Source organism: Nilaparvata lugens, chromosome 2, assembly GCF_014356525.2.
Source record: "Nilaparvata lugens isolate BPH chromosome 2, ASM1435652v1, whole genome shotgun sequence".
Classification (NCBI taxonomy): Eukaryota; Metazoa; Arthropoda; class Insecta; order Hemiptera; family Delphacidae; genus Nilaparvata; species Nilaparvata lugens.
In genome coordinates this window covers 65772066-65786134 of record NC_052505.1, presented here as the reverse complement: position 1 = coordinate 65786134, position 14069 = coordinate 65772066, and the positions used below count along the sequence as shown (strand labels likewise).

The 14069-nt window shown below is 36.8% G+C and overlaps 1 protein-coding gene across 3 annotated transcripts in view; it reads right to left on the bottom strand.

The window, feature by feature from the left end:
- The window catches only part of LOC111062089 (carboxypeptidase E), a 41488-nt gene that overhangs the window by 6812 nt on the left and 20607 nt on the right, over positions 1–14069 (bottom strand). For all 3 annotated transcript variants that reach the window (XM_022349798.2, XM_039422500.1, XM_022349804.2), the window contains exons 5-8: positions 12154–12317; positions 11352–11488; positions 9353–9492; positions 8000–8126 (exon numbers count right to left, since the gene is read on the bottom strand). In XM_022349798.2, coding sequence (XP_022205490.1) covers positions 8000–8126; positions 9353–9492; positions 11352–11488; positions 12154–12317 — 568 coding nt within the window. The remainder of the gene's footprint in view (positions 1–7999; positions 8127–9352; positions 9493–11351; positions 11489–12153; positions 12318–14069) is intronic.

The following is a 14069-nucleotide window of genomic DNA, read 5'->3' as shown; positions in this document are numbered from 1 at the left end:
AATTGATTGAACTTTCATCTTCAAGTGTGAATTTAAATATTCAAGTGAGTGAACTTTTATCTTGGTTCCTATCGCTATTAATATGTGAATATCTGTGAACTTTGGAATATTTTTTGGAACTTAATCTGAAATAATTGGGAAAGGTGTGACACTTAAAATTTTGGAAGTGAGAAAATTAAATGCCGAGCTTGAAGAGTGTGATTTGAACACAAATGGTTCAAAATCTTCTCTTCAAAATCGTTTTCACAAAGCATTACTGACTCAGAGTGAGGGCTCAGAAACCTTCTCATTCAAAATAGATTCTGAAGCCCTTATGGTGAGTGAATTTGAATCATTGAAAAGTAAATTAGAAGAAAATGAATCACCATTGGCATTATTGGAAAGATAATTGGAAGAAAACAGATTATCTCTGGAAGTAAATTTGATGAAAAATTACAAGAGAACAATAAAATTTTGCAAGATAAATTTGAAGGAAATTTGGGAAACTTGAGAGAAACAATGAGATTTTGGAAACTAAACTAAAAAACATAGAAGATAAATATTATAAGAGGATTAAAGAACTGCAAATTGATGACAATGGTGGGCCAAGAGCAGCTCTGAAAGTGAATGATACTTCTGCTATCTAACTTAGGGAGGATACCCCAGTCAATAACTACAATGAGCCTATTGTTATGCCAACTCAGCACATTGGACTATCAACGTTTGATGGAAAAATGCCATGGGAGGATTACCATGCCTTGTTTGATACAGCTGCGATTATAAATGGATGGACGCCAGTAGTGAAGGCTGCAATGTTGAACATGTCACTCCATGGAGATGCACTGGCAGTACTTCAGACGATTCCAATGGCTGACAGACGGGACTGTTAATGAACTGTTGAGGCACATGGAAATGGGATTTAAACACATGGATCAACTTCACCACTCACCATTGAAAAACAGAGTTCAGAAGCCAAATGAATCACTCCAAGAATTTGAAACCGGACATAGCTCGCCTCGTGAGGAATGCTTACCCATCTCTTGATGATGAGGTTTATGAGAGCTTGGCAGTTGAAAGATTCCTGGATGGTCTTCGTGAGGGAGCAACACAACGAGCTGTTAAACTTGCTCGTCCTCAGACCCTCAGTGAGGAGGCACTCACTCAGGTTTTGGGATATGAAGCTGTGACACAATCGGTGAGGGGTCATGTCCATGTTTGAGCAGCTTTGGTGGAGGATAATCATGATGAGTTCATGGAGGAAATGATTGACCGAACGAAGTGAGGTCTATTTTTTAACTCTGACTTTCTTTTGTCTGTCAGTATGTAACGCGATTATGGCCAACTGCATGGATAGAATTCAATGAGACTTGGCAGGGATTTGGCAGGAACATTCCTTTTTCAACTGTGCGTTGATGTATACACAAGATTTTTTGAAATTTAGCATTTTAAGGATAATATGAAAAAAAAGAATTCCTCGATACTCTGATATCACTATATATCTTCTACTTTGAAGATAGGATAAATCATACTATATAATTATTCATAATCAGTCAGCTGACAAGTGGATTATTCATTGCATGGATTACACAGATGTCTGGCCGTGTCTATTTCTATAAGGTAGTTTCAATATTTTTCATGATGCATACCCATCATTATCAATATTCTCACATTTGAAGAACATAATTAATAGGTGATTGAAAATAAAATAAAAAATGATTGAATGGACTAATAATGCTGAAGAAATTATAATATTCCTGATTGAAAAAAATAATTTCAAAATAGTTGAGTATGGTAATATTATTATCAGATGGAAAGATTATCACGGAACTGGATCATAACCAGAAATTATCATTTATAGGATACAAATTCAAATGTGAACTGAGTTTATTAACATAAGTGAGTTTCTGATCTTGGAGAAAACAAATAACAGTTCTTAAGAGTAAATTATGAATCAACTAGAACAGGTGACATCAGATACTTGTGAATGAGAAAACTGTGTGAGGTCTACTGTTCACAAAACTACTAATAAAGAAGATCTTGGAGAAGTTCAGGATTGAGAAGAAGGAGATCAGGTGTAGATGTTGTGGAAAGAGAGGCCATTTTCGAAACAAGTGCCCAAAGAAGTCAATGTCCAACAAGAAGCAGGAAAACTGAAAAGGGTTGATGGAAAGGGGCAATCATCAACCTGTAGGCAGAAGGACCCAGCAGTTGTTGCAATGTTGTCAGATAAATTAAAGATAAGTCTCTTCATAGATGGAAAAGTGAATGGCTCATCTTGGAGACTACTTATTGATACTGGAGCCATTATGACAATGATAAACTCTGGAACATTAACTGATCAACAAAACATATCACCAACAACCTGAAGCTTGAGAACTGCTAAAGGGGAGGTGTATATCAGGGGAGCTGTCAGTGTCTATGGAAAGATGTTGTCCACTTTTGAGATTGGTAGGGCCTGCTTCAGACATTGAGTGCTAATAGCGAAAATCAGTGAGGACATCATACTGGGCTTGGATTTTCTCTCTACTTTTGGACTAGAGCTGGATTTACAACCTAAAAAAGACTGTACTGCACAGGTATGACTAGTGGAGGACATCACCATACCAGCAAGGAACCAGATTGTGACTCAGGCAAGGACAACAGAAGGAGTTCCTGGAGGGGTGAATGCAATTTTAGAACCTGTAGTTCTTGAAGAAGAGCTTGGCCATGGTGTCCTAGTGGCCTGAACTCTGTTTCTCACCAGCTCAGCATTCCCTGATAAATATGAGTTCTCAGTTAGCCTGATAAATGTAAATAACTATGAAGTCACCTTGAAGAAAGGCGGTTTGTTGGGACATTGTTCACCTGTGGCATCAGTGGTGCATCAAGTAGAATCAACACAGTCCAAGAAGAAGAAGCTTCCTGGGAAACTACAGAACTATGTAGAGGAATCTTGTCTGGACTTAAACCAGGATCAGGAAAAGGATGTGAAGGATTTAATAACCTCCTACCAGGATATTATCGACATTGGAGAAGGAGCAAAAGGAAGAATTTACATTGTCAAGCATAAAATAGACACAGGAGATGCCAAACCCATTTGCCAGAACCCCAGAAAACTTCCATTTGCTAAACGAGAGGAAACCAGGAGAGGAAAATCATGAGGGAGATGGAGAGTGAAGGAGTTTTTGAATCATCAAATAGCACTTGGACATCACCAGCGGTGCTCGTGAAGGAAAAGGATGACACACATTGGTTCTGTGTGGACTACCATCTTCTAAACAATATCACCAAGAAGGACAGCTACCCTCTTCCTCGGATTGATGACACACTGGATAGCCTGGAAGGTTGCAAGTTGTTTTCAACTCTGGATTTGAAAAGTGGATACTGGCAAGTTGGACTTGAAGACAAAGCAAAGAAGAAAACTGCATTTTCGATTGGGGAAGGACTTTGGCAGTTTAATGTGATGCCTTTTGGGTTGTGAAATGCTCCAGCCACTTCTGAAAGACTTATGGAGAGTGTGTTGAAGGGACTATCATGAGAAACATTTTTGGTTTACCTGGATGACATCATTGTCTTGGGCAAGTCTTTTCAAAATCACATGTGGTTTCCAATGAAAGAGTGTATCAATGGATTCTGTAAAAGTATCAGCTATTAAAAACTGGCCTGTACTCAAAGACAAATCAGAAGTAAGGAGTTTCCTTGGCCTTTGTGCATATTACCGGCGATTTGTGATGGGTTTCTCTGGGATAGTCAAGCCATTTACAAATTTGACATAGGAGAAGCACAGTTTTGTCTGGGATGAAGACTGTCAGCAGGCATTTGACACACTTAAGAATGCACTTAGCCAAGCACCAATAGATAAGCAAGATCATCCTGGATACTGTGACAAGGACTGCAAGCACTGTTCACACCAGGAGGGAAAGGGAGCAGCTTTGGACAGGACAACTGTAGCTACAGATTACTGGGGAGGAGGTGAAATTCTAAAGGACCAGGAGAAAGATCCTGATCCAAAGCACTTGTGGACTTGGAAACGTTATACTCGGCATCTCAGTTCAGAGTAAACGATGAAGTTTGGGATTCCCCAAGGAACAGTTCTTGGGCAAATTCTGTATTTGGCATATGCAAATGAGCTATGTTCAATTAAGATAAGAGGGAGAGTCATAGCTTTTGCTGATGATGTGTGTATACTTTTGAAGGAAACACCTGGGAGGAAGTTTTTAATCTGGCACAGGAAGAATTGATGAAAGTCGATAAATGGTTGAGAGAAAATTCGCTTACAGTAAATGCAACAAAAACGAAATGTTTAACCTTTTCTCTGACGGAACGGACGAGACCACCAGATTCTTCAATAATCAGTGTGGATGCACCAACAACCCGTGTGATTGCCCTTCAATTCAACAAGTCAATGAAATAAAATATTCAGGAACAATAGTGGACAACAAATTTAAATGGGACAAGCACATTTATCTATCAATTACCTGGATCAGGAAGCTTCTCTACAAATTCTATCAACTCTGTAAATTCTCAACTATGAGACATTAAAAACTGTTTTTCTTTAGTGCAATCAATTTTAAGATATGTCGTAATTATCTGGGGAGCTATGAATTCTATACATGTTGAACCTCTCTATAAACTTCAAAAATGAATACTAAAAATAATAGGTTTCAAGGAGAATCAATTCCCCACGAACATTCTTTTCAAGGACAGTAAAGTACTGAGTGTAAGACAACTCTACATCCAGGCTATCATCACGAGAAACAAGGCAGAGAAACACAAATTTAATAGTACCAAGGATGAACACTACATTTGGGCAAAGAAACTACATATATAAGGGACCAAAAATTTACAATTTAATACCAAGTTACATTAGGGAAGAATTCAATAGACACAGGTTCAAGAAAAGTTTATTTTCCTGGTTAGTTGACATTGGAGTAGAAAATTGTGAAAATTTAGTTATACTGTAAATATTAAAACTATTTATTCTGCATTCTTTCCCTTTACTTGTTTTTCATTTTTCTAAACATTAACTTTCTTATTATTAGCTTAATATAACATTAATATTCATCTACTAATTTCATAATTCTGTTTGTATTATAAATTCTTACTAATTTCATTATAAAAAAACTTTAATCCCATATCAGTGAATGAAGTTTGTAAATAGTAAATATAACTCACAACAAGCAACTAATAACTCATACCCCAACACATATCATTTATAGTGCGGTGTATATTCATTCATTGAATTATCTATGCCTATTAAGAAATTATTCAATGCATAGAACTTCATTGTTTTAATTGTTATAGTATTCTAATTTGTAATGTAATTGTTTTTTATGAATGTTTTTTAATTTGATTTTATTTTATTCTGAAGGAAGACCCAGCTGGCAAGGAGTGGCTCCATTTTCACCACATATTGAGACCCTTTGGGCACAATGGCATTCCATTGTGGAAGATGGGGGGAATCTTGAAGAGGGTGATGGAAAATGATGCAGGTGATTGGAAACGACTACAAATCATTGTCCCAAGGAAAAGAATTCCAGAAGTATTGAGACAGCTACATGATGGAGTCTGTGGTGGACATTTTGGAGTACACAAGACACTGGAAAGGTATGAGAGAGGTTCAACTGGCCAAATTCCAAAGAGGATGTCAAGTGCTGGTGCCGAAATTGTGCAGTATGTGTATCTGCCAATGGCCTTATGCCTAAGAAGAGAGAAATACAATGTGGGAGCCACATTTGAACGAATTGGCATTGACATTGCGGGACCTTTTCCAATTACTACTGATGATGGGAACAAATACATCCTGGTTGCAATGGATTACTGCAGCAAGTGGGTAGAAGCCTATGCCCTGCTGAATCAGGAGGCCATTACTGTAGCAGATGTATTGGTGAAGGAGTTCTTCTGTCGTTTTGGTATTCCATTAGAGTTATATTCAGACCAAGGGAGAAACTTTGAGTCTTTAGTGTTTTCTCGGATGTGTAAAGTATTGGGCATCAACAAGACCAGGACAACACCACTGCAACCCCAATCTGATGGAATGGTGGAAAGAATGAACAGGATCATGAGAAAATATTTGTCAAAGGTTGTATCCAGGATGAACGAGACTGGGATCAACATCTCCATTTCTTCCTGGTGGCATACCGAAGCTCAATCAATGATACTATGAGAATGGCATGAGCAAAGATAGTTTTTGGGCGAGATATGCAACTACCCTGTTACCTGGAGTATGGATGCAAGACCTGGAACAGGAAAACTACATCACCAAGCTCCGGAAACAGATGGATGAAAACCAAGAGACTGTCTGCACAAACACACAGGATGCGAGTGATATGATGAAGCAATGCTATGACATCAAAGCAGACCATGGAGAATACCAGGCTGATTACAAGGTTTGGTTGTACAACCCTCAACGATGTCGAGGATACTCTCCTAAGTTGCAGACTTCCTGGGATGGACCTCATGAAGTGGTCACAAGGATCAACGATATGGTGTACAGTATGAAGAAGCCACGAGGTACTCCACGAATTGTCCACTTCAACCGACTGGCACCCTATCATGAAAACGATACTGCAAGGGAAGCTCAAAAAGTGCAGGCTCTTCAACCAGCCAGCCCTGACTTTGAAGAGTTCATGGTCAATATGGAGATGTCACAGGAAGAAGGGAATGACACCGACAGTCGCCAGGACCTGTTCACCCTGCCAAAGAGCTATTGCATAGCTAGGAATGTGGGAGCACCAAAAGGGATTGCTACAGTCTTTATGAGGGAGTTTGGAAGATTAGATAAGCTGAATCTCCAGAATCCAGCAGTGGGGAAAAGCACTTCATCCACAGGACCAGAACCAACATCTGTTCTATTTGGTGACAAAGGACCAACCTCAGGAAGAATCCACATATCAGGCTTTGTGGCAAAGTCTAATGCACCTGTGGACTCATCTCCAATTCCTGGGAGTGGAGCAACTTGGGATCCCCAGACTCAGCTGTGGCTATGATGGATTGGACTGGGAAATTGTGAGACCAATGATTGGAAGAATCTTCAAGAACACTGGAATCAGCATCAACTGTTGAGTTTACAATCCATGGAATACACAAGCTGATCCATTGAAACCAGCTCCTGCTTGTCAGACCTTCAGGAAGGGTCTTGACTGTTCTGGGACAGAACAGTTTTAAGGAGGGGGCAGTGTTATGAATGGGCCTCCAGAGGGTTGATGCAGCAGAAGCAGGGCCTTCAGAGGAAGTAGAAACAGGGGGGGCTTCTAGATTCTTCCAGGGCATTCAGGTTTAGCTTATGAAGTTATTGACCAATGACAAACGTGATCTAGAGAAGTCTCTGGCAATCTCCATGCACTGCGATTGGATGGACGTTTTGCTGCACCTCTAGACCTTCCTGCAACGTATTGTGTCGTTTCCCGCTCTAAGTTAGATGTATGTTGATTTTCTACAAGATCAATCTGATCCAAGTGTTTTATTCCTGTGATACCGCATCTATTTGAACCTGAGAGCTATTATTGTGTATAATTCTTAAAGACAGTATAAGAACTAAGCAAGTTGTGCTCCCGCCTAGTAGTGAGATTCCCACCTTCGTACAAAAGACTTTGTTTTACACCGCCTTGTTGTATTGAACTTGATTTATGTGTTAGAATACTTTATTTGATCAACTTATTGTTGGTCTGGTCCTCCGATTATTAATAAAAAAGTATTCGCTTCAACTTGTGTTCACTCAGTCCAGCCTGGCTTTACCATTTAGAAGCATTCATAGCTCATTCTGAGACAAAAGTGAGTCATGCATTAGTATAAGCTGGATATCAGCATTAGATTTCAGGACTGTAGACTGATGTGTTTTTTCAGTACCTTTCACAAGCACATTTCTTCAAATTTAGGTTAAAAAATGTTTTTATACTAATGTGAAGATGTTTTGTTAATTTCCTGACAACAGTTTTTTTTTGATATTGCAATTTGACTCTAGAATACATTTTGGACGTTTGTGATTTTTGATGGGTGAATATTATCAATTTATCATTTTGAAAAAATAAGAATTTCTTACCTGATGTTATGTCATGGAATATTTCGTCGTTTCTATTATCTGTCACATTTTTAACATGGATGATAGCATTGGCAATTGGTGCTCCAGTCTCCTGATTCGAAACAATGCCCTTGACACCAATGTGAGACTAAAACAAACAAAATAATTTCAGTTGAATATTTATTACACTTTATAGTATTGGAAAATTGAAATACAGTAGTAAAAAAATTCTGAAGGACTGGAGAAACTTCGTGAAAGACTTTAATGTATACGTAAAGTATATATAAAGTATAACGTATATGTATACGTAATGTATATATAAAGTAGAATTCGTGAAGGACTGGAGAAACTGGAGCTAGTGGCTACTGGATTCAAAATGAGAGCATAATTTAAAATGAGTTGCAAATAATTATTTCTTATGATTCTGGAATTATTGTCTTCTACGGTGTTGTTTAGAATTTAAAAAGATTTTTTATAAATACCACGGCGAATTGCAGTGAGCAACTGTAATGTTGGGTTATACCATACCAGAAGCATCATCATCCTAAGAGAAAGATTGATTTTGCATGAAGGATGGAGCAGCTCAACATAAATGTTGGCTATAGAGGTTGCATGGAAAATTGATTTATAGAAAATCAATTACCTAAAGTTATCACCTATTAATAGTGTTTTAAGAATGGCCACTAACGGTAGGACATGCATGTTTATCATGCAACACACACACACACACACACACACACACACACACACACACACACACACATGTTCACACACATCATGCATGCTTTGTCTTTATCATCAATGAGATGCTTTTAACATACAATAAAAAACTATAACAATAAATAAACCACTGAAGAATTACAAATTATAATGATAGAAAAATAATTTAATATCAAATAGAGCAGAAAAGAAAAAATAAATAACAAAAATCGGAGATACAAAAACCTAACCTCAAAAAATGTTTGCTGTGACAACGTCATGTGTATATCATGCATGTCCTGCCGTTAGCGGCCAGCCTAAGACATACAATAATTTAGAGTTGCGTGTCTAAGATCTATGACAAATCTGATATGATTGAGAGCAGGGTTGTTTTTCAAGAGTACCGTATATCTTATTAGGGATTCTAGGACTATACATTTTAAAGTATAAAGGAGGCATTATAAGGTATTTGACTGAAATTCTGTTGCTAAACAATTTATAAAAAAGCTGTTGAATATTGTCAATCCCACTTTTTACAGTGTATTCACCCAATATGGATAAACGCCAATATCAAGACCTAGATATTGCATAGATTTTCATAATCTTGATACTTGAGACAGATTACTTTTTGAAGGATATTAATGATTCGCTTTTAAAAGCTATCAAAAAAATTACCTGCCAGATGAAGTGTATTAGAGCATCTTTATTCTTATTCCATTCAGCCTCCAGTTCATCAGCAGGTGGGTACTTTGCACAGCCGAGCTCCAGGGTGATTTCAAAGTCATTTGAAGAGAGGTAGTTGAAATCTTGCATGCCTACAAAGTGAAATAACAATTATTGATTAACTGAAGTAATGCAGAGTAATAAAACAAGTAAAGAAAGAGTAGTTTGGATTAAATTTGTTTTACACCAAAAAAGAGTATCTATCAAAAGCCCATAGTCGTCCAGTGGATACGAATTATGAATAAGCGACAATTTTTGAAATTGGCAGTGAGGAAACTAAATATTTTACAGTGGATGAATATGCAATTCTTTTCAAATTTATGCTCTTGAATAATTATTTCTATGAACAATAATACTACACCTGCTTAAAAATGTAAAATAATAAAAAGGAAATAATGAATTCTACTATACAGTTGAATTAAATTGGACTATTATTAATATACGCAATTCTATAGGTAAATTATAAATACTGTACGGTAAATGAATATCGAATGACTTGGTTGGCTCAGATGTGGTGTCAGAGTTATCAGGTCGCACGTGATTAATTCAAGACCGCTCTAACATCACTCTGCTGTTTTAAGGCAGCTGGGACCAACAACTTCACGAGTTCATCCAAAACATGTGAGTGGCACAAGAAATATATCCAGGACGGCTGAGATTCGAACAGTTTCTATGAATATATACATTAAAAATAAACTGTAATTATAAAATATTATTTATTATATAAATTACTAGTACCTTCTTTATATTTTTATATAAACATAACTGTTTCGAGCACTCTTGTCATTTTCAAGTTTTAATGTCAAATTGATGTTGAATCGAACATGAGTGCTGGAAACTAGTTGTGTTTGTAAAAATAGTAAAAAGAGAGGGTACCTACTAGTCATTTTCATAATCTTTAAACAATTATTCAAGAAACCCTATTAAATACTTTATTATTAAATATTATTATTATATAAATTACTAGTACCTTCTTTATATTTTTATATAAACATAACTGTTTCGAGCACTCTTGTCATTTTCAAGTTTTAATGTCAAATTGATGTTGAATCGAACATGAGTGCTGGAAACTAGTTGTGTTTGTAAAAATAGTAAAAAGAGAGGGTACCTACTAGTCATTTTCATAATCTTTAAACAATTATTCAAGAAACCCTATTAAATACTTTATTATTAAATATTATTATTATATAAATTACTAGTACCTTCTTTATATTTTTATATAAACATAACTGTTTCGAGCACTCTTGTCATTTTCAAGTTTTAATGTCAAATTGATGTTGAATCGAACATGAGTGCTGGAAACTAGTTGTGTTTGTAAAAATAGTAAAAAGAGAGGGTACCTACTAGTCATTTTCATAATCTTTAAACAATTATTCAAGAAACCCTATTAAATACTTTATTATTAAATATTATTATTATTATATTATGCAACAGAGTATCCCAAAAACGTGCCTCCCCTGTTCCACCACAGTATTCAAGAACTGAATACCTACAAGAATTGTACAACCAAGAACTTTGCATTGTATTGAAATTTTGCAGTATTGTTCATAGTAAAATTTCAATTGCTTTTGAGCTTTCCATTATTACAAGTTTTTTTTCTTTGAAACTTCAACTTGTGGAATCGTCAAGTAATTATAAACATAGTAGAGTGTATAAATAAAAAATAAACTATAAATTTATAAAGCATTATTCAATGATTATAGAGATATACTAGCACCCTCTTTATACTTTCATGCCATTTTCAAATGTCAATGTCAAATTAATGTTAAATCAAGCATGAGTGCTTTTTCTTATGACATGTTAAAGAATATATTGATGGGTCACACCGTGACCCAAGAAGGAACCAATATGGGTCACACTTTTCTATGAATGAACACTACAATGTTCCAGCCCCATTCACCTTGATGGAAAACAAATTATCTCAATGTAATAATCTCAATAGATTGCTCACCTCCATCTATGCTATACCATGCAGCACCATTGGTGATACCACCCTGTTTGCCAAAGTTGTAAGCCTCATAGCCACATCCCTTGCGAGACGGACTCGACATGTCGGCGTGCTTTGATGCATAAGCCAGCGCCAGTTGTCTGTAACACACAATAATTGAATATCAAAAACTGTTTTTAAAATTTTGCAGTATTGCTCTACGATGTAGTAAAAAACACTTTGATAGCCTAGTTGTTTTCTTTGATAATAAGTTGTCACGTTCTACTTGCTGCTGCTATGGTTTGCAACAAGTCAATACCAAATCAGTCCATTGCTGAGTAGGTATACTATACAGGAATGGGTGCCTCTAAAAACGTTGCAACTGAAGAAATTCCACAAGGTGATGCTTCAGTGTATAAACGCTAATAATAATTCTTCACCTAGCAGCAACATCTGTGTTTGATAGTTCACACTATATTGTTATAAAATAGTGCATACCATCAACCACAGATGCCACGACTAGGCAGGGACCCATTCCACCAACGTCTTTACACTGAAGCATCACTTTGTGAGATTTTGTCAGTTGCAACGTTTTTAGAGGAACCCATTTGTTATATTCACGTTAAACTGTCAGTATCCCCCATGAAATTTATGATTATATTTTATATTATTGATGTTATTTAATAACATCAATTCTTTTAATTCAAAGTAGAGTGTGATCAGTTAGTGGACCCGGCTTAAGCTAACAATAGTAGTTAACGCTAAAATAAGTTAATTCTAATGTTAGTTATTCTTTATTTATGTTATAAAAAAATATTCAGCCTACCTGAAAGTTTCATCATCAGGACTCTGAGAATATTCAGACGCCACCCCGGAGCGACTCTCATCATAAGGATAGTTGGCGACTAGATCCCCTCCATGCAAGTTGGCTGACAGCACAAATGGTGTCTGCATTATCATACGCATCACTGCCTTCGTTTCTGGTTGAATCTGAAAATGAGATCAGTTTGAAAGAAATAACAAAATTAAATTTACTGTAATGAATGTCTAAAATAAAGTGATTGGTATTTGCATAAGCAAACCCAGAAATATGTCCGGCTGTGAGACTGAATCTATAAAAAGAATGATTCAAGTGAAAATCATTATGGACCATGAGTCAATTTCAACTATGAGATTCTCTTTAAAAGTACCTATGTTTCACAGAAAATATACACAGACAGTATTACAGTATTTGCATAGTTTCGTTTGGTTTAATTTATTCTTCACCACAGTCATTGACTGGGGAATTGTCAAATTTTTGCTTCAATCATAATATGGTGTCGTGGAGTGACCAAATATAATAATTAACTAGGTACGTAGGTATTATAGCGCCTAAACCTCAAAAGGACAACAGTAGGTACCGTATTTTAAATGCTGGAAAGCATGTTCTTGAACATATTCAGAGATTGTGTAGTAAGGGTTTTCAATAGATAGGTAGTGCTTCAAATTTAAAATGAACAGACCTTTCTAATGGCAAATCGAATATCTAAAACCGGTAGCTACTCCAAATGAGCAAACTGCAGTCTGCAGTGAACTATATACGGTAATAAATGTTAGGGGTAGTGCTAGAGCTTATCCTATATACTGTTTTTTGTTTTCTACATCTTGCTGTTACTGTATTAATATACTACATCAACATTTTTATGAAGCAGGATCTATTTTAATACAAAGCGGACAATGTTTTGCTGATTAGTCAGCAAATGCTTTTCTCACTCAACTGAGAAAGTCAAATCAGAATGTCATGAAAGGATAATGGGAATATATTCCTAGGCTAAGACATACAATATTTCCATAACAGAATTAGTACCTATAATTGCAATGGAATACTGAATGCATCGAAAGACCACAATCATTGAATAATGTAGCCATTGATATTATTAGCATGACCTATTCCACCCTCTAGGTTTTCTAATAATTGCGAAGTATTGCTACGACGCGGACTAGCTACAGTCGGGTATGGGTCGGGGTCGGTGACCGTATTGACTGGTGGAGATGCTGGACCTACACTTCTCCCTCTATCCTGATTCTTTACCCTCTGCTTCTTTCGCGAGATTTTTAATTTCAGGGGAAGAGTGTTTGCCCGTGCCGTTGCTGGCCGATTCGGCCCTCGGCCTTTGGAATACAGGGTGGGTTTTAAGGGAGTTTAAGATAACCCTATACAAGGAGACGGATCTGACTATCAGATCCCTACCAATAATTCTATTTATAAAGGTAGTACGCAATCTGGACCAACTGCGAATTGACGGCGAGCAAGCTGTACCTGCAAGCCCGGGATGTGGTTTAGAGAATAGGGTGCAGGGTACGAGGTATACGGTATAGGGTATAGGGAACAGAGAATCAATAATAAGATTATTATTCTCTACAGCAAATAAATACCTGCTCAATAATCCGCAATCTGAGAATTGCGCTCTAGCTCTCAGCAAGCTGGACCTGCTAGCTAAATACAGTATATCAATTTCAATTAAGTGGTAATTAAAATTTAGAGGATAAGGTTTTAGGTGTAGGATTTCCGAATCGCGAGCCTGCAGCTGCGAAAGGATTTTCAGCAATTCTGGAACTGCTAAACAGGATTTCCGCACTAGTCTGATGACTGCGCGACAGTTATTAAGGGCCAGTCTGTAACTGCCCTTAAGGGTATGGGAATCACTCTCAATCGTCCGAAACGCTTTTAAATTAATAGTCAGTATGTCGACTATTATGAGA